This window comes from Hemitrygon akajei, chromosome 3 (assembly GCF_048418815.1).
Source record: "Hemitrygon akajei chromosome 3, sHemAka1.3, whole genome shotgun sequence".
In the NCBI taxonomy this organism is placed as follows: domain Eukaryota; kingdom Metazoa; phylum Chordata; class Chondrichthyes; order Myliobatiformes; family Dasyatidae; genus Hemitrygon; species Hemitrygon akajei.
In genome coordinates, this window is record NC_133126.1 from 150,086,474 (window position 1) to 150,107,820 (window position 21,347).

The window sequence follows — 21,347 nt, forward strand, 5'->3', positions numbered from 1 at the left end:
AAAAGTGTCAAACTCTTACATTAGTTGGTTGGACAGTGAGACCATTGTTCATGCTGTCCTCTAAATTGTCCACTTGTAACATTTGGTCAAATTCTTTATAGATTTTCAATGCAGAAAGAGGATCTTCATGAGGAGTATTTGAAAAGTCAGAAGTCCACTGAGATGGCAATATAGAATTAACAATGTATGCTTTTTCAAGCATTTGGGTTGCTAACTTGGGTCTACTGGATGAGTTTCTGTCATTGTCAGAAGAAACAGTACTTGGCCTTTCAGCACAGTAGGTGTCAGTGGTTGTTCCATTCTGAGGACAAGGTAGCTTGTAGCGTGAAAATGAACCATTCTGGTCAGCTGCTGCGAAATCTACAGAGTGAGGGGAAAAAAATTAAAATCACAAAAATATAGAACAGCAATAGGAGTCAAGAAGCCAAGCAAACAACATTGAATTACTATCATATGAACTCAAAACACCAAATATTTAAAATTATATTATTCATGGGCTGCTATGCTTTAGAATAGAATCAATGACAGAATTAGAAAGGCTAATCACATGTTAGCCTTTGCTACATGAGAATTTAAATACTAGAGAGTAGGCATCTTTCTCCAATTATATAAAGCCTTGGTGAGACCACATTGACAATATAACAATAACATAAGTTATAGGAGCAAAATTAGGCCATTCAACCCATTGAGACTGCTGTGCCATTTGATCCTGGCTGATTTATTTTCCTTCTCAACCCCATCCTCCTGTCTTCTCCCTTTTACCTTTGACACCCTTACTAATCAAGAACCTATCAACCTCTGCTTTAAATACAGCAAATGATTCTAACAGCCATCTGTGGCAATGAATTGCACAGAGTCACCACCCTTAGCTGAAATTTCTCCTCATGTCTGTTCTAAAAGGATGTCCTTCTATTCTGAGGCTACGCTCTCGGTTCCTAGACTCTTGCACTAAAGAAAACATCCTCTCATGACTACTATACCTAGACCTTTCAACATTCGGTACATGTCAATGAAATCCTGTAAGTACAGATCCAGAGCCATCAAACACTCCTCATACATTAACCCTTTCATTCCAAGGATCATCCATGTAAACCTCCTCTGGAACCACTTCACTACCAGCACATCTTTCCTTAGATGTGGGGCCCAAAACTGCTCACAATACTCCAAATGTGGTCTGACCAACTCCTTAAATTGTGCACAGGTCTTGCCTTCCTTCCCAAGTATATTTATCACAGTGAATACAGTGAAGGTTTACCTTATTTATTCCTGTCTTATTAGGAGAGATTAAGCATGTTTATACTCTCTTGAGCTCAGAACAAAGAGAACTGATGTCTACGGAGTGCACAAAGTTCTGAAGCAACTTAACAAGATGGATGCAGAATAGACACCTGCCCTGAACTGAAGGCAGATATAAAACTCTGTAAAAAAGATTGGCTATTCAGATCAGAGATGAGGCACTGCTTTTAGTGTGTAGTGAATCACTGGATGCTAAATTGCTGAAAATATTGAAAAGCAAAGATTGAAAGATATTTAGATATTAAGAAAATCAAGGAATATGGCGTTAGTGTAAGAAAGTCAGGTACTATATGAACTCAGAATAATGTAACAAACACAATAGGCCAAATGCAAGTTTTAGACAAGGATGAGATGCCAATGGAGCAGGTTGTTTTATGCTGATGTCATTAATCTTTTTAGGGTTGCTGCTACATTTGTTAAGGTGTGTGAAAAGGAGTATTATTTTCTTGACCAATGCATTGTAAGTGCCAATAAAGTCTGGAAGGAATACGCAGCTTCAGGCTTCCAGCTGGTTGACCCAGATAAAGTACAAGTCACCTCTGTAGTCAACACTTACTATCACATCACAACCACTGGCAACTGGAATACTGCATTATAATTGATTTGCATACATACTCTCTTCCTAGTCAGTGTTTTGTTCTTAAAACAAAACTATCTTTGACTATCTTTGCTTTTCAATATTTTCAGCAATTTAGCATCTAGTGATTCACTACACACTTCTACAGAACTTTTTAGGATTCTCCATCTTATTTGTCAAGGATATCTCATGGCTCATTTATGTTTTGTTATCTTTCTTAAGTGTACTCCAACATCCCTTATAATGCTTAAAGGACTCTCTTGACCCCAGCTGCCTATACCCAATATCAGCCTCCTTCATTCTCCTGGCCAAAGCCTTTATTAATACCCCTTGTCAAATCAGGATTAGCTAGCCTTGCCCTTCACTCTAACAGGATTGTATAGCTCTTGAACTTTTACTATCTCACTTTTAAAAGCCTCCCACCTGCTTGGCATTCTTTCAGCTAATAGCTTCCTCCAATCAACTTCAGACATGTGTAATGTAAATACAGGTGTCCCCCACTTTACGAATATTCGCTTTACGTCACTTCGCTTTTACAAAAGACCTACATTAGTAACCTGTTTTCACATTACAAAGAGGATTTTCACTTTTACAAAAATTTTTCCCATATAAATGAATGGTTCTTTGCTTTACGCCATTTCAGTTTAAGAAAGGTTTCATAGGAACATTCTACCTTTGTAAAGTGGGGGACACCTGTACAAGACACCGGTAACCAATTACAGATATATTTCTAATAATATTGATGAACTATGATCATCCTCAAGGTTACTGAAACAAGGTATCTAAAGTATTTCAATTTGTTAATTGATGTTTATATTTTGGCAAGTTCCTGTCTGATGCCATCAAGTTCCAAGCTCACCCAACCTCAAGATAAAATGGATTTACCATTATCTATACTCCTCATAACTTTGTACAAATCTATAAGATCTCCCCATATTCTCCTACGCTCCAGAGAGTAAAGTCATAATCTATTCAAGCTTTCCCTATAGTTCATGTATGGTATGTATGGGGTGTCTAGGGAGGGGTAGCACCTCTGGTGGGGGGCCTGCCATGCCCTTTTTCAGGGCAGCACTTGGCACTCAGCTCTCACATGTGGCTCCAAGTAGCTGTAGCACACTGGTAAACTGTCTTGGCAGACGGGCCAAACCAGGTGAGGGTAGCCAATGGGTCTTTGACCCTCGGTGAGGTAAGGGATTTGTGTATCCCAGTGTGTGAAGTCTGGCCCTGGCAGATGGAGCAGAGACCGATTAATGGTCCAATGGTCAAGAAGGCAGGCCAACAGGCTAAGAGCACGACAAGGCACTTAGACGTCCTGGTCATCCACTGCAAGGGATGGTGATCTCTTTAAACTCACCCAGCAGAAGGCAAAGGCAAACCACTGCTGTAACCTGCCAAGTACATGATTTCCAAATATGTCAGAGCAGCATAGAGGGTAATTCTCCGCCAACTGGAATTTTCCAGATGCAACCTAAAGCGAGATATGTTCATGGCCTCAAGTCCACACAGCATCCTTGTAAATAGAATATAGTGTTGGGAAATGTGTAGTCATGCACTTTGGTAGAAGGAATAAAGGCATAGACTATTTTCTAAACATAGAAAAAATTCAGAAATCCACAGGTGCAGAGAGACTTGGAAATCCTAGTGCTGGATTCCGTAAAGGATAATTTGCAGGTCAAGTCAGTGGTAAGAAAAGCAAATGCAATATTAGCATTCCCTTCAAGGGGACCTGAATATAAAAGCAAGGATGTAATGCTGAGGCTTTATAAGGTATTGATCCAATTGCACTTGGACTACTGTGAGCAGGTTTGGGCCCCTATCTAAAAAAAGAGTTTAGAAGAATGAGGGAGATCTTAATGAAATCTATTGAATATTGAAAGGGCTAGATAGAGTGGATGTGGAGAGGATGTTTCGGTTCCATGAATAGATGACCACTCTGATCTTCCAAAGGACCAGTTTTGTCCCTTTTTATTCTTTTGTTCTTAATATATCTGTAGAAGCACTTAGGATTCTCCTTCACATTGTCTGCTAGAACAACATCATGTTTTCTTTCAGCCTCCTGATTTCCTTCTCAGATTAGTTCAGTTTCAGTTTATTGTCATTTAGAAACCACAAATGCAATGCAGTTAAAAAATGAAACAACGTTCCTCCAGAATGATATCACAAAAGCACATGACAAAACAGACTACACCAGAAAATCCACATAACATTTGGCAGTCCCCAATCCACAGTCCGGAGAGGCTGCTGCATATTAATATTGTGCTACCATCTTAGTGCATCCCCAGAAAGGAGCTCCAAATCCACCAGACAAAACAAGACTACCCAGACATACCAAGTCAGGAGACCAACTCTAGCACCCAACAAACCAAAAACTAAAGCTACAAGACCTGCACAAACCCACATAGTTACCACATATAGTTACAACAGTGCAAACAATAGCATAATTGATAAAAAAACAGACTATGGGCACAGTAAAAATAGTCCAAAGATGTTAAAAGACTATAAGTTCCAAAGAAACCATCACACAGTTTCCACAAGTCCTCAGGGTCCCGATAGACTCATCATCCCATGCAGGCGGCAGAACGGAATAACCCCACTATGGACTTCCAAGGCGCCGCCGGACACAGCCTCGCAGACGCAGCATACAATGAAAGCTCTGTCAGACCCAGCCTCGCAGACAGCTCCCCAGCACCCCGACTGCAGCGGACTCCGAGTCTGTTGAACCTCCGAGCCTCCGACCATCCCCTCCAGCACAGCTTCTCCGAGCATCATCCTCTGCCGAGTACATTAAGATGTCCCTGCCAACGGCCACCGGCAACACAACCCCGAAGACTGGGGGCCTGTTTTTCTCAGCAGAAGAACAGAACACTACTTCTTAAGTGTTATCATGCATTTCTTTTACTCATGTACCTCATTTGTTCCCACCTGCCTACATCCTTTCCTTAACCATGGCCTCAATACCTCTCGAAAACCAAGGATCCCTAAACCTGTTACCCTTGCCGTTTATTCTAACAGAAACATACAGTTTCTGTACTCTCAATACTTCACTTTTGAAGGTCTTCCATTTACAAAGGTTATCAATACTGGAAAACAACTTCATCTGATCCACACACACCAGATCTCTTCTGATGCAATCAAAACTGGCCTTCCTGAAATTGAGAATCTCAACCCAAAGACTAGTCCTATCCTTCCCCATAAATATCTTGAAACTAATGCAATTATGATCACTTGACCCACAGTATTCCCCTACACACACTTCTGTCACCTGTCTTCCCTAAAAGAATATCCAGTATCACACCATCTCAAGTATGGACCTCTACACATTGATTAAGGAAACTTTCCTAACAATATTTGACAAACTATGTTCCATCCAGACCCTTTTTACAGCACGAGAGTCCCAATCAATTGGTCAATCCCAGTCAAAAGTTAAAAATCACCTATTCTTACAACTTTATGTTTCTTTGCAACTATCTGCAATCTCTCCACAAATCTGTTTCTCTAAATCCTACAGAGTATTGGGTGGTCTATAATAAAATCCCATTAATGTGGTTATTCCTTTCTTATTCCTCAGTTCCACTCATTGCCTCAGAAGATGAGCTGTCCAGTCTGTCCTGTCTGAGTAAGACCTTTCCCTCAATCATGTATGAAATAACGGAACCCTGGAACACTGAGCTGCCAGTCCTGCCCCTCCCACAACCAAATCTCCTTAATGGCTACAACATCATAATTACATATACTTATCCATACTCTGTTCGTCTGCCTTACCTATGATACCCCTTGCAATTAAAATATACATGAATAAGCCCTTCTTGGGCCACATCCCTGATGAAGATGGCAGAGTTTGTCATCAAAACATTATTTATAATCAATATCTGTACCCAGCTGGAAGCCCAAGAAGAGTTTATTCATCATATATGTTGGGAAAGGACAAGATCCTTTATTAAAAGTATACACAATTCAAAACATTAGTCCCGCCATGCCTAGTCTTTCTGTTTCTGCTTTTGCATGTAGGCTTAACATCTACTTCCCCACAGCCACTCTACTTGCTGACCTGCCTCTTCTGGTTTTTATCCCCCAATTCTAGTTTTAAACCCCAGAGTAGCACTAGGAAACCTCCCCAAAAGGACATTGGTCACCCTCCAGATTAGGTGCAAACCCATCCCATTTGTACTTCCCTTGGAATAAGCCCAATGATACAGAACTCTGAAGTTCTCTCTCCTGCATCATTTCTTTAGCCACATATTAAACTGCAAGATCTTCCAATTTCTAGAATGTGGCATGGGTAGCATCTCAAGATTACCACCTGGAGATCCTGTCCTTTAACTTAGCATCTAACTCCCTGAACTCACATTACAGTACCTTATCACCCTTCCTGCCTATGTCACTGTTACCGACACAGACCAATGCATTGGACTTGATCCGAGATATCCCTGACCTTGGCACCCAGGAAGCAACATACCGACTAGGAATTTCACTCTAATCCACGGAACCTCCTTTGTTTCCATAACCAATGAATCTCCCATCACTACTACTTGCCACTTTTTCTCCCTTTCCTTCTGAGTCACAGAAATAGAGTCAGTGCCAGAGACCTAGCTGCTTTGACTTTCCTCTGCTCAGTCATTCTCTATCCCCCCCCCCCCCCCCCATTGTATCCAAAATGATACACAGTGGATTCTGGTTCATTGGACCATCAGTTGATTGGACAACTGTTTAAAATATAGAAACATAGAAAACCTACAGCACAATACAGGCCCTTCGGCCCACAAAGTTATGCCGAACATGTCTCTACCTTAGAAATTGCTAGGCATACCCATAGCCCTCTATTTTTCTAAGCTCCATGTACCTATCCAAAAGTCTCTTAAAAGACCCTATCGTATCCGCCTCCACCACCGTGGCCGGCAGCTCATTCCATGCACTCACCACTCTCTGCGTAAAAAACTTAGCCCTGACATCTCCTCTGTACCTACTCCCTAGCACCTTAAACCTGTACTCTCTCATGCTAGCCATCTCAGCACTGTGAAAAAGCCTCTGACTATCCACATGATCAATGCCTCTCATCATCTTATACACCTCTATCAGGTCACCTCTTATCCTCCATCACTCCAAGAAGAAAAGGCCGCGTTCACTCAACCTATTCTCATAAGATGTGCTTCCCAATCCAGGCAACATCCTTGTAAATCTCCTCTGCACCCTTTCTATGGTTTCCACATCCTTCCTGTAGTGAGGCAACCAGAACCGAGCACAGTACTCCAAGTGGGGTCTGACCAGGGTCCTATATAGCTGCAACATTACCTCTTGGCTCCTAAATTCAGTTCCACAATTGATGAAGGCCAATACACCATATGCCTTCTTATTCTGCCATCATATTTGACTTACCAAAATGAACCACTTCACACTTATCTGGGTTGAACTCCATCTGCCACTTCTCAGCCCAGATTTGCATTCTATCAATGTCCCACTGTAACCTTTGACAGCCCTCCACACTATCCACAACACCTCCAACCTTTGGGTCATCAGCAAACTTACTAACCTATTCCTCCACTTCCTCATCCAGGTCATTTATAAAAATCACAAAGAGTAAGGGTCTTAGAACAGATCCCTGAAGCACACCACTGGTCACCGACCTGTCTACAACCACTCTTTGCCTTCTATGGACAAGCCAGTTCTGGATCCACAAAGCAATGTCCCCTTGGATCCCGTGCCTCCTTACTTTCTCAATGAGCCTTGTATGGGGTACAAGTTTATTTGGGACAACTCTTAAAATAAAATAAAAAATACTAAATAGCTGGGTTTCCCTTTGTTTATTTGGGACACAAAGCTACTTAATTAGGATGGGACACTGTTGCTGATCAGTTTGTAACTCGCATCAGTTGCATGCACTCAAGTGGCCAATAGACACTACACTGTACTTAGAGAGAACAGTTTTAAATAACGTCAGTTGCATGTGTATTCAAAAAGCAGTGATATTTGTCACTGACAGTTAGCACAAAAGAAGCAGTAAGACAATTAAGAACTGTTTTGCTGACTGCACTTTCAAGCATTTGGGCTTGGGGATGGCAGCAATGGCTGGGAGTAAAAATGAAACAATTTCACTCTTCAACAAGTCAACAAGTAAGGAACTACAAAGAATTTGAAGTTATTAACAATCACTTTGAATGTTGCAATGAAAATGAAGATTTAGAAGATGCAATCATCGAAGTATTCTATGAACATAGTCTGTTATCTGCACTAGGTGTTTGAGCTGATTTTGTTCATTTCAAAGTTGAAAGTAAATTATTATCAAAGTACATATATGTTGCTAAGACGAGGAATTCTGCAGATGCTGGAAATTCAAGCAACACATACAAAATGCTGGTGGAACGCAGCAGGCCAGGCAGCATCTATAGGGAGAAGCACTGTCGACGTTTTGGGCCGAGACCCTTTGTCAGGACTAACTGAAAGGAAAGATAGTAAGAGATTTGAAAGGAGGGGAAAATGTAAAATGATAGAAGTCCAGAGGGGGTGGGGTGAAGCTGAGAGCTGGAAAGGTGATTGGCAAAAGGGATACAGAACTGGAGATGGGAAAGGATCATGGGACAGGAGGCCTAGGGAGAAAGAAAGGGGGAGGGGAGCACCAGAGGGAGATGGAGAACAGGCAGAGTGATGGGCAGAGAGAGAGAAAAAAAGGGGAGGGGAAAAAAGTTAAATATCATGTTAAACATCATATATCAGGGATGGGGTAAGAAGGGGAGGAGGGGCATTAACGGAAGTTAGAGAAGTCAATGTTCATGCCATTAGGTTGGAGGCTATCCAGCTGGTATATAAGGTGTTGTCCTCCAACCTGAGTATGACTTCATCTTGACTGTAGAGGAAGCCATAGATAGACATATCAGAATGGAAATGGGACGTGGAATTAAAATGTGTGGCCACAGGGAGATCCTGCTTTCTCTGGCGGACAGAGCGTAGGTATTCAGCGAAATGGTCTCCCAGTCTGCGCTGGGTCTCACCAATATATAAAAGGCCACACCGGGAGCACCGGACGCAATATACCACACAAGCCGACTCACAGGTGAAGTGAGTTGGACAAGGGAGTCGCGTAGGGAGTGATCCCCGCAGAAAGCAGAAGGCGGGGGGGGGGAGGGAAAGATGTGCTTGGTAGTGGGATACCGTTGGAGGTGGCGGAAGTTACGGAGAATTATACGTTGGACCTGGAGGCTGGTGGGGTGGTAGGTAAGGACAAGGGGAACCCTATCCCGAGTGGGGTGGTGGGTGGATGGGGTGAGGGCAGATGTGTGGGAAATGGGAGAGATACATTTGAGAGCAGAGCTGATGGTGGAAGAAGGGAAGCCCCTTTGTTTAAAAAAGGAAGACATCTCCTTCATCCTGGAATGAAAATCCTCATCCTGAGAGCAGATGCGGCGGAGATGGAGGAATTGCGAGAAGGGGATAGCATTTTTGCAAGACACAGGGTGGGAAGAGGAATAGTCCAGGTAGCTATGAGAATATGTAGGTTTGTAGTAGATATCAGTAGATAAGCCGTCTCCAGAGATGGAGACAGAAAGATCAAAAAAGGGGAGGGAGGTGTCAGAAATGGACCAGGTAAATTTGAGGGCAGGGTGAAATATGTCGCCAAGATTCATTTTCTTGTAGACATACTCAATAAATCTATAGAATAATAACCATAACAAAATCAATGGTAGATTACATCACTTGGGTGTTCAACAAGTGTGCAAAAGACAACAATCTGCAAATAGAAAAAGAATGAACTAATAATTAATAAATAAATAAATAAATAAATAAATAAGCAAGGAAGGAAGCAATACATATCAAGAACATGAGATGAGGAGTCCTTGAAAGTGAGTCCATTGGTTGTGGGAACATTTAAAATGATGGAGCAAATGAAGTTTGTTTCAAGAGTCAGATGATTGAGAGGTAGTTATTGTTCCTAAACCTGGTGGTGTGAGTCCTGAGACTCCTGTACCTTTTTCCTGATGGGAGGAGCAAGAAGAGAGCATGTCCTAGGTGGTAGGGATCCCTAATGACGGATGCTGCTTTTCCTATGACAGCATTTTATGTGGATGTGCTCAATGGTGCAGAGGATTTTAACCCTTATGGACTGGGCCATATTCACTACTTTTTGTAGGATTTTCCATTCAAGGGCATTGGTGTGATACTAGGCTGTGATGCAGCAGGTCAATAAACTCTCTACTACACACCTATAGAAGTTTTAGATGTCATGCCGAATCCTTGAAAACTCCTAAGGACGTAGAGGTGCTGCCAGGCTTTCTTCGTAATTGCACTTACGTGCTGGGCCCAGGACAGGTCCTTCGAAATAATAACACCAAGGAATTTAAAGTTGCTGACACTCTCCACCTCTGATACTCTGATGAGGACTGGCTCATGGACCTGATTTCCTTCTCCTGATGTTAATAATCAGCTCCTTGGTCTTGCTGACATTGAGTAAAAGTTTATTATGCACCACTCAGCCAAATTTTGAATCTCCCTTCTACATGCTGATTCGTGACCACCTTTGATTTGGCATAGGACAGTGGTGTCATCAGCAAACTTGAATATGGCATTGGAGGTGTGCTTGGCTACATAGTCATAAGCGTAAACTCTGTAGAGCAGGGGCTAGGCACATAGCCTTGTCGTGCACTTGTGCTAATGAAGATCGTGTAAGAGATGTTGTTGCCAATCCAAACTGACAGTGAGTGGCCTGCAAGTGAGGAAATTGAGGATCCAATTTCACAAGGATGTATTGCGGCCAAGGTCTAGGAGCTTATTGATTAGTTTTGAGGGGATGATGGTATGAATGCTGAGCTGTAGTCTTTGCTGTCCAGGGTTGAGTGAAGAGCCAATAAGCTAGCATCTGCTGTGGACCTGTTGCCCTAGTAGGCAAATTGGAGCAGATCTAAGTTGCTTCTCAGGCAGGAGTTGATATGTTTCATTGCCAACCTCCTAAAACACTTCATCACTGTGGACGTAAGCGTTATTAGATGATAGACATTGAGGCCGGTCATCACATTCTTCTTAGGCACCGGTACAATTGAAGCCCGCCTGAAGCAGCCGGGTACCTTAGACTGCCAGAGTGAGAGGTTGAAGATCTCAGCGAACATTCCTGCCAGTTGATCAGCATAGGTCTTTAGTACTTGGCCAGGTACCCCAACTAGGCCAGACGATTTTTGGGGGTTCACCCTCCAGAAGGCTACTTGCAAGTCTGCCTCAAAGACTGAAATCATAGGGTTATTGGGGGCTGCAGGAGTTTGTGATGGTTTCTGCATGTTTTGACAGTCAAATCAAGCATAAAAGGCATTGAGCTCATCTGGAAATGAAGACCTGCTATCACCCATGTCGCTTGATTTAACTTTATAAGAGGTGATATTATTCAAGCCTTGACATAGCTGTCGAGCATACTTCATAGATTCACGTTTAGTCCAGAAATGCCATTTTGCCCATGAGATGACTTTCTAAAGATCGTATCTGGACCTCGTGTAACTTTCTTGGTCACTAGACTTGAATGCCTCTGATCTGGCTCCCAGCAGATTGCAGATCTCATGCATCATCGAGGGCTTCTGAATGGGAAAGTCTCTGAATTATTTTGTGGGGACACACTAACCTACAACAGTTTAGTAAAGTCTGTAACAACCATGATTTATTCATTCAGATCCATAGATGAGTCCTTGAACACAGCCCAGTCCACTGACTTGAAGCAATCCTGTAGCCACTCCTCTGCCTCCCATGATCACTTCTTTGATGTCCTAATCTCTGGAGGTTTGCTCTTTAGCCTGTGCCTGGTAGAAGGCCAGCCAAGTGATCAGATTTACCAAAATGCGGTCTGGGCACAGAACGGTAGGCATTCCTTATCTTAGTATAATAGTGGTGTCACGTGTTGGGACCCCTGGTTATATGCCGATGGTAACTGGGCAGGGTTTTCTTCAAACAACACACACAAAATGCTGGTGGAACACAGCAGGCCAGGCAGCATCTATAAGGAGAAGCACAGTCAACGTTTCAGGCCAAGACCCTTCGTCAGGACTAACTGAAAGGAAAGATACTATGAGATTTTTCCTTTCAGTTAGTCCTGACGAAGGGTCTCGGCCCGAAACATCGACAGTGCTTCTCCCTATAGATGCTGCCTGACCTGCTGTGTTCCACCAGCATTTTGTGTGTGTTGTTTGAATTTCCAGCATCTGCAGATTTCCTAGGGTTTTCTTCAAACAAGCTTGGGTGAAGTCCCCAAATATGATTTAAAATGTGTTGGAATGGATCATTTCTTGTTTGGAGACAGCATCATACAGCAACTCAAGCGTTTGATTATAGTTGGTCACTGATAGTATGTAAACTGCAGTCAGGATTATGGAGGAGAACTCTCCAGGTATATAGAACAGATCGCATTTGATCATTAGGTGTTTAAGTTCAGGAGAACATGAGTTCAACAAAACCGCCACATGGGAGCTCCACCAAGAGTTTACCATGAAACACACACTTCCACCTTTTGTCTTTTCTGAATCAGCAGTTAGGTCCATACAGAAAGATGAGAAGCCTTCCAGTCTGATCGCTATATCTGGTATACTGGGTGAAAGCCAAGTCTCGCCCAGACATAGAATACAACAGTTCCTCATTTCCTTCCAATACAGCAATCTTGCCCTCAGCTCCTCAGTTTTGTTCTCCAGTGACTGCACATTTGCTAACAATAAGTTGGGTAGAGGGGTCCTCATCCCTCTGCAGTTCAGCCTGGCTTGGAGTCCTCCCCGTCCTTCCTCACTTCCCGCCTTGGTGATGAACCTTCATCTACTTCATCTTGTACCTGCCTGTTCTGCCAAAAACTTCAATTGTAAAATCTGTAGACCATTAAGCTGATATAAAAATACATTGCTTAGAGGAAAGTTACATCTGCAGTCAATCGAAAGAACAGGGTAGCACACACTGGAAGAATTCCTCTGTCGGTAACTATGAGGAACAAATACACAGTTTTATAGTACTATAGTAGAATTGGTAATGTTCTAATTTGTTCTATATTTCATTTAAATACATAATGTGTTACTCAGTTAAACAGCAGTTTGTCTTTTTTATATCTTTTTAACTATTTCCATGAAACTAGTTAATTAGGCTTGCCACTTAACTGGGCCCAGTATACCCCAATTAACATGAATCCACTGTACTTGTTATTGAGGGAACCAATCAAAGGGGCACCCTACACTGACTACTTATTCCTGTTCCCTCTCCTAAACATCAACTAGTTACTGTCAGGCACCTCCCAATCTCCATCCAGCCTGCAAGAGTCACATGTAACTCGTTTCCAATGCATCACCTGCAGCCTATTTAAATCTAACTCTCAGCCATAGTCCTTGTTCACCCTTTGAACCAGCAGCTTTTCCTAGGCATCAGTTACCTTGGATCATGTGGTGTTTATTATCTGTTCCCTCTCATTTTGAGGTCCCTCATGGCTGTTACTTTCACAGTCTATTGTTTAGATTATCGTTCATCACTGAATTTTCTTTACTGCTCTGCTATTGGGTCAAGCCTCTTCTACATTTCCCAACAGGATTAGTAAACCCACGATGACCCAGCCAAAGAAAGTCATTGGCTGACATGAGTACATAAACCAGAAGCAACAGAAAACCATTGAACATCTGCTCGTCACTTTCAACCAACTCTTCATCTCATTACAGCAACCCCATGCCTGTCAACCCCTTCCCTCAGAGTCCCAGATTCAAGCGCTTTGATGTATCTCCAAGTCGATGCTGCTACCTCCTGTCCTAGTGCATCTTACACTTTGAGCTCCAGCCACCTCTGTATTCTATGGACTGACCCAAGATTGCCTTTGTCATCTCTCTCTTGACTGGGCAAACTCTAAGACAACCATTTGCACTAAATGTGAAGAATTCACCACTGAGATGTGCCAAGTTTTTTTGGATTGACATTATTCACATCCTTCACATACATGAGGAGTACAAATTTTTATGTTATGTCTCCATCTAAATGTGCAACGTGCAACCATAGTAATTTATAACAAATAGAACAATCAATGTAACAAAGAAATATACTCAAATCAGCGTGAGTTAATCAGTCTGATAGCCTGGAGAAAGAAGCTGTCCCCGGAGCCTGTTGATTCTGACTTTTATGCTGCAGTATTGTTTCCCGGATGGTAGGAGCTGGAATAGATTGTGGTTGGGGTGACTCGGGTCTTCAATGATCCTTCGGGCCCTTTCTCACACCTGTCTTTGCAAATGTCCTGAATCATGGGAAGTCCACAACTTCAGATGTGCTGGGCTGTCTGCACCACTCTCTGTAGAATCCTGTGTTTAAGGGAAGTACAGTTCCCATACCAGGCAGTGATGCAGCCAGTCAAGATGCTCTCAATTGTGTCCCTGTAGAAAGTTCTTAGGATTAGACTTCCTCAAACATCTGAGGTGAAAGAGGCACTATTGTGCCTTTTTCATCACACAGCTGGTGTGTACAGACCATGCGAGGTCCTCGGTGATGTAGATATCAAGGAACTTAAAGCTGTTTACCCTCTCAACCCCAGATCCATTGATGTCAATAGAGGTTAGCTCATCTCTATTCCTCCTGTGATCCACAACAGGCTCCTTTGTTTTTGTGAAGTTGAGGGAGAGGTTGTTTCCTTGACATTACCGCGTCAGAAAGATGACTTCTTCCCTGTAGGTCACCTTGTTAATTGTTTGAGGTTAGGCCAATCAATGAAGTGTCGTCAACAAATTTAATTAGCAAATTACAGTTGTGTGTGGCAATACAGGCATGGGTATACAGGGAGTAAAGGAGGGGACTTAGTACACAGCCCTGAGGGGCTCCTGTGTTGAGAGATAGTAAGTCCAGGATCCAGCTGCACAAGGCAGGGTCAAGGCCGAGGTCTCTGAGCTTCTTGTTGAGCCTGGATGGAATGATAGTGTTGAATGCTGAACTGTTGTCCAAGGACAGCATTCTCACAGAAGCATCATTCTTCTCCAGATGTGTAAGGGACGGTATGTAGAGCAGTGGCTATTGCATCATCTGTCAATCAGTTGTGTCAGTAGGCAAATTGTAGAGGGTCCAGTTTGGGCGGTAGCATGCTGCAGATGTAGTCCTTGACCAGCCTCTCAAAGCATTTGCTTATTATTGAGGTGAATGCGACAGGACGCCAGTCATTCAGACATGTTACCTTGGTCTTTTTTTGATACAGGGATTTTTTTTGGATAATTTGAAGCAGGAGGGGACTCTACACTGGGAGAGGGAGAGATTAAGAATGTCTGTAAACACACCTGCCAGTTGTGCTGCACACATCCTGAGTACCCACCCTGGGATGCCGTCTGGTCCTGTGGCCTTGCAATAGTCCACCCATTGGAAACATCTGCACACCTCAGCCTCAGAGATGACCGGGTTGCAGGTTGTAGCAGTGGCTTTCCTTGGAGGCTCAGAGTTAGTGACATCGAACTGAGTGTAAAAGTGATTGAGCTCATCTGGGAGAGAGGCTGCGATGTTGGCGGCACCACGTTTGGCTTTGAAGTCAGCGATGGTATGCAACCCATGCCACAAGTCACGTGTGCTAACTGTTGTGAATCTTGACTCAATTTTGTCCCTATATTGTTGTTCACAGTCTTGATAGCTTTGCACAGATCATAGCTGCTTTTCTTGAGTTCCTGCTAATTGCTGGCAGTGTATGCTCTGTGTTGCGCGGTAAGTGCTGCTGGCACAGAATTATTGATCCAGGGTTTCTGGTTTGGGAAGAACCCGACCAATTTTTGGGAGACAACATTGTCGATGCACTTCTGGATGAAGCATGTGACTCCAACCGTGAACTCTGAGACATCCTCATCATGGATGACATTCCAGTTGACACCTTCAAAGCAGTCCTGCAGCATGGAGACCAATTGGTCAGTCCAACTGTAGACGGTTTTAACTATGTCTGCCTCTTTTTTTCAGCTTCTGCCTGTACGTCAGCAAAAGAAGTATCGAAGAGTAATCTGATTTTCCAAAAGCTGGGCAAATGAGAGCTTTGTAAGCTTTGCGGAAGGGAGTGTAGCAGGAGAGACTTCTGTCAGCGATGCTCAATTAAAGTCACCGGCAACGATGAAGGCAGTCTCCAGGTGTACAGTGTCCAGCATATTATTGGTCTCATACAGTTCCTTGAGAGCCAGTATCAGCCCGTGGCAGAATGTACACCACTGTGATGATAAGAGCTGTGAACTTCCTAGGCAGCCAGTAAGGTCTGCACAGCAGCACCAGGTATTCCAGGTGCTGGAAACCTGGGAATTCAAAGGTGCTAAAAAGGCCCTTCTCCCTTGCCTCCCGGGCTTCTTCTGAGGTAGTGGCAATGTAAGAGATGAGTCTTCCATATATCGCACAAGCAGGGGTTCCCAGTGTAGGAAAGGCAGCACAAAATGGGTAAATGCCATCTTTTCGATGTTCAGAAGGGTCAGTCTCTCGTATCTGAGATGACTATCAGTTACTTGAACAGAAAGTGCTAAGAAAATTGTAGAAATCAGTAGTATACTGTTGATTTGGAACAAAGCTCATAATACGGCTGCCGTAGGTGGAGCCATCTTGGTTGTCCATCCGGGAAACGTAAGGGAGGCAGTGAATCGGATACTTCACCTGCATCAAGTCTCACACTTGGTGCAGGAATACCCCGTGAAATTCTGGATCCTCGCAACAGACAGTGGCTGGAATGTGGAAGCATTGCTGGCCTATTACCATCACAGCCACGCAAAGTGCTTGGAAGATGAACTGTCTACCCGGGGATACTCACCCCTAGACCTCAAAAGCCTCATCTGTCTAGCCTTCCATATTGACAAGTGTCTTATGGAACAACTCTCCAGATCACCAGACCATTTCAACCTGCAGGACTCTCATCAGCAATGCTTCCAGAACCCATGCAGTTAGGGAGAACTTCCATAATCCCCCAAGAGCATTTGCATCAACAACTTGTGCATTTACTGCAGAGCAGCCAATCACCCACTCATCAAATGCCCACTGTGTCCAGGAAACTGCACCTCCAAGTAGAGACAAGGGGCCATCTATCTGGTAGGCTCCCCATGGTCCCTTGTTCCATAGCCCAACTCACTCTCTCAGTCTTCCTCCACACTCTGACTGCTGTAAGCTCTGGGGGATTCCTGTGCAGAATGCAACTTTCTGGACCGGATTCTGTTTTCAGCTTAGACTCCCTACTGAGCCTACTGTATTTCTCACCCCTTCTGCCTCTCTGCCTTCAACAGACATCCTTGGGGTCTGGAATGGTCAGAGCACGCACATAGCCTATGCACGTGAGCATCAGAGAACACCAAGTCTATCCAATTTCTCCTTATCAACACATCCAATATTCCTCTCATCTTCTGTTACTTCACTCATGACCCTCACTTTGCCTGGTTCACTGCTGAGTTGGGGACCCACCTGCCAGCAGCCTCAGATGACTTCATCCTGTAAATCCATGGAGATGGAGGAAACCCTTGGTCTCATCAAAATCTAACAGGAATACCACAACATAGCCATCACCTTCAGTTCCAAAGGGAAGCCAACACACTGCCGCATCACAGACCACACGACTGCGCAATCAACCTCCTCCCAGGTACCACCCCTCCTCGACGGCATCTGTTCTCCCTCCTACTGACACCCAAGCCATAAATGACAACATTACCAAAGCGCTACAGCTGGCTTCCTGCAACCATGCCAGTCCCCAGCGGTGCAGGAATTGCCTTTGTCAAAAAGAAATGTGAGGGTCTCCACCCCTGCATTAACTACTGTGGACACCCAACCACTGGCCACTACTAGTACTTGGACTTTCCAACAGTCTGGCCGTTTTCCAGGCCTTCATTAACAAGATCCTATGAGACAAGCTACATGGGTACTTATGTGTTTGTCTACCTCAATGGCATCTTCTTGCCAAGAACCCCAACACCACGTCTGTCATGTCCATTCAGTCATTCAGCATGTCTTCAAAACCCAATTGTACTGCAAATTAGAGAAAGAGTAATGTCTTTCCTGGATTATGTCTGTTCACCCAAGGCATAACCATGGACCCAATGAAATAGTGCACCATTGTTGAATGGCCCCAACTGCACTCCCTCAAACATCTACAGCGCTTCTTAGACTTCTCCAACTTCTACCGCCATTTCATCAGGAACCTCCCTCACCAAATCACCTACTTAACGGATAACCTGGTCTGCTGCCAGGGACCACACTTTTGAGGAGCTCAAGAGACACTTCACCACCACTCCCATTCTCCACCATCCGAACACTTCTGGACTTCTTGTGGTAGAGGGGGACATTAAGGCCATCCTCTCCCAGCAAGAACCAGATAGGCAGACACACCATCATGCCTACTCACCAAGCTTAACTCTACATAGCACCATTATGGAATAGGAGACAGGACGCTACTTGCTATTAAATGGGCCTTGGAGGAAAAGAGACATTAGCTGATGGGAAACACCAAGCCCTTCCTGATCTGGACTGATCACCAGCAACTCATATCGATACAACAGACCCACCAACTCAACCCATGTCGGACTCATTGGGCCCTCTTCTTTAAGCAATTCAACTTAACCATCTCCTATTGACCCGACTCCGAGAACAGTAAGGCAATGCTCTGAAATAACAGTTCAACCCCTAGCTGAAATGGAGATTGACCCTCAGCTCATCATTCCATCCTCACAGATCCTCACTTCAGTCATCTGGGATCTTGGGAACCAGATCTGCCAGGCCCAACAGCACGAACCTGCTCCAGCCCACACAACTGACAACCACATGTAAGTGCCGGTAGCTATGCTCTCTGAGGCACACCAGTGGGCCCACTCCTCACCCCTATCTGGCCATCTGGGAGGGAGTGGGAGGGTGCATGACATACATTTTGCGACACTGGTTCTGGTGGCCCACCAGGATTGCAAATTACAACACTTCATTGCTGCCTGCCCTCAATGTGCCCAGTCCAATTCCACCAACCAATGACCCTCTGGCCTTCTGTGGCCCTTACTGATCCCTGGATACCCACATACCCATGGATCTTATCATGGGTTTTCCACTTTCAGTGGGACCATGGTGATCAATTCGAGGGTAGACAGATTCTCCAAGGCAACCCACTTCATTGCCCTCCCCAAACTTCTGTCAACCACTGAGACTGCGGGCCTTGTTCTCCAACATGCAGTTTACCTCTGTGCTTTCCCTCAGGACATTGTGTCAGACCAGAGCCCACAATTCGTGTGCTGCATATGGCGAGCCTTTCGCTCCCTCGTCCATACCTCAGTGAGTTTGTTCTCTGGCTATCATCTGCAGTCCAATGGTCAGTCGGAAAGAACCAATTAGCAAGTGGAGAAGTTTCTGATGCTTCATCACCTCTAACCTTTCCACACGGAAGAAGTATCTGTTCTGGGCTGAACTGTCCCTCAATCTACACACCTCCTCTGCAACAGGTATGTTTATATCTATCAAACCCCCTTATTCCCCATGGAGAAGGCAACAGTGGATGTCCAATACGCCAGGGCCCTGATTCACCGCTGCCAGAATGCTTAGAAACGGGCACGGAATGCTTGAAAGGGGGTCCGTGTCTGGCTGTCAACCCAAGATTTGCCCTGCACACAGACTCCTGCAAGCTCTCACCTCAGTTCATTGGTCCCTTCATGATTACCCATCACATCCATCAGGTCACTTACTGTCTACAGCTGCCAAGGTACCTCAGGATCACACCTATCTTCCACATGTCCTGCCTCAAGCCCGTTGTCCATAGACCACTCAATCCACCTGAGCCTGCACATCTGAAACTCAGAAAGCTGAAAGGTGGTCCAGTGTACATGGTTCACCAGTTGATGGAAGTGTGTGCAGCATCTGGTCGACAGGAAAGGGTCCAGATTCAGCTTGGATTCATCACTCATCAAGGAGTTCTTCCAGACCCATCCAGATCATCCTGAGCTGTTGGATGTCAGCCATAGGAAGGGGGCCTGGACCCAGACTCCACCCAGCTAATAGGAGTCACCTGCCACTTGATTCCAACTTATCACCTGCAACCTACTTAAACCCAGCTCTCATCCACAGTCCTTGTTCACCCACTGAACTAGCTAGCCTCAACAAGTTTCACCTAGACATCAGTTACCTTGTTGCCTGTGGTGTTTAGTACCTGTTCTGTCTCGGTTTTTTGGCCCCTCGTGGCTTGTAATTTTCATTGTCTGTTATTGAAGTTATCATTCTTCACTGAATCATTTCTACTGCTCTGCTTTTGGGTCAAGCCTCCTCTACCTTTCCTGATAGTTACCTGTGTCCTGAAATGTAAGGAGTAACTGCCTCCCTGAAACTTCTGTCAATCATTTAGCTCCAGCTCTCTAGCATAGTCTGTAAGGAGTGTCAGCCAGATGCACTTCTTGCAGGTGTAGTCTTAGACACACTGGAGATCTCCCTGACTTCCCACATCCTGCAAGAGCAGCACTCTGCTGCCCTGGCTTCTATCCCCTCTGCTCTACCTGTGCAATAGTAGAAAGAAAGGGACCTTAACCATCTTCACCTCTTCTAATCAAAGCCTCAGTTCCTCACTCTAACACTGTCCAGTCACATTCTGACCACTCCCACAATGCACACTCCACTTAAACTTAGCCCTTGACAATTGCCTGATTGCCCAATCAATTTTTAACTAACAATTTGCAGTTGAGCCTCCTTTAGGCTGCTGCTACCTGAAATTGAACAAAAGTCCCAACAGGTACCACTTTTTAAACCTCCCACATCTTGCAACAAGTAATGGCTACTCCTATCTGAAACTGAGCAGTAGGTTAGATAAAGATAATTATAAATATTCAAAATCCTGTTTACTGAAGGGTGACTGTCCAGTTTTCTGTTTCATAAGTATAAGAAAAAGTAGAAATGCTGTACCTTCATGATTCTCCATACTTGGGTCAGGAAATAACAGTTTATCTTCCCTTTCTACATTATAAATACAACTAAGATCCGATGAATCATTTTGATTTGAGTCGTGAGCTGGTGAAGTATCAGTATTTCTTGATATAGTGATACCTTGTTGCACTGATGAGCTTACCAGGTTAGATAAGCTTCTGTTAGTTCTGGAAAAAAATCACAAAACCAGTTACAATGATTTACATATATAAACAATATTAAGTTTTATTTTTTAGTATTAGGAATATTTTCCATTGATTTTAGCAGGACATTGTAAACACATTTATGAAGCTTATACTAGCAGCTTCAATCATAAATATTTTTAAACAGGCACTACAATTTTATCTATAAATACACAGCAAAAATATTAAAATGTTTAATTGATTATCTAGATGTTGTCTACTCCATATATTCACCACCCTCCGTTTTCAATTGTTTATGATTCTCAATATCCAAAGCCAATGGATCCTTTCCAATCAAGCTAGTTAAACAGAAGAATTTTTTCCCAAAAGTTTTCAATAACCATGCACAAAAAATTTGAACATAACCAAAGTTTTAAAAGAAAGTACAGATTTTTCACAGTTCTGCTATTAGTACAACGTGGCTGTTGAGAGACATTAAGAAACTGAAATGC

The 21,347-nt window shown here is 43.8% G+C and overlaps 1 protein-coding gene across 1 annotated transcript in view; it reads right to left on the minus strand.

Annotated features, from left to right (window-relative positions):
• zbbx (zinc finger, B-box domain containing) overlaps positions 1-21,347 on the minus strand; it is a 140,295-nt gene that overhangs the window by 41,039 nt on the left and 77,909 nt on the right. Inside the window, exons 14-15 of the mRNA XM_073041022.1 lie at positions 20,693-20,880; positions 20-360 (exon numbers count right to left, since the gene is read on the minus strand). Coding sequence (XP_072897123.1) covers positions 20-360; positions 20,693-20,880 — 529 coding nt within the window. The remainder of the gene's footprint in view (positions 1-19; positions 361-20,692; positions 20,881-21,347) is intronic.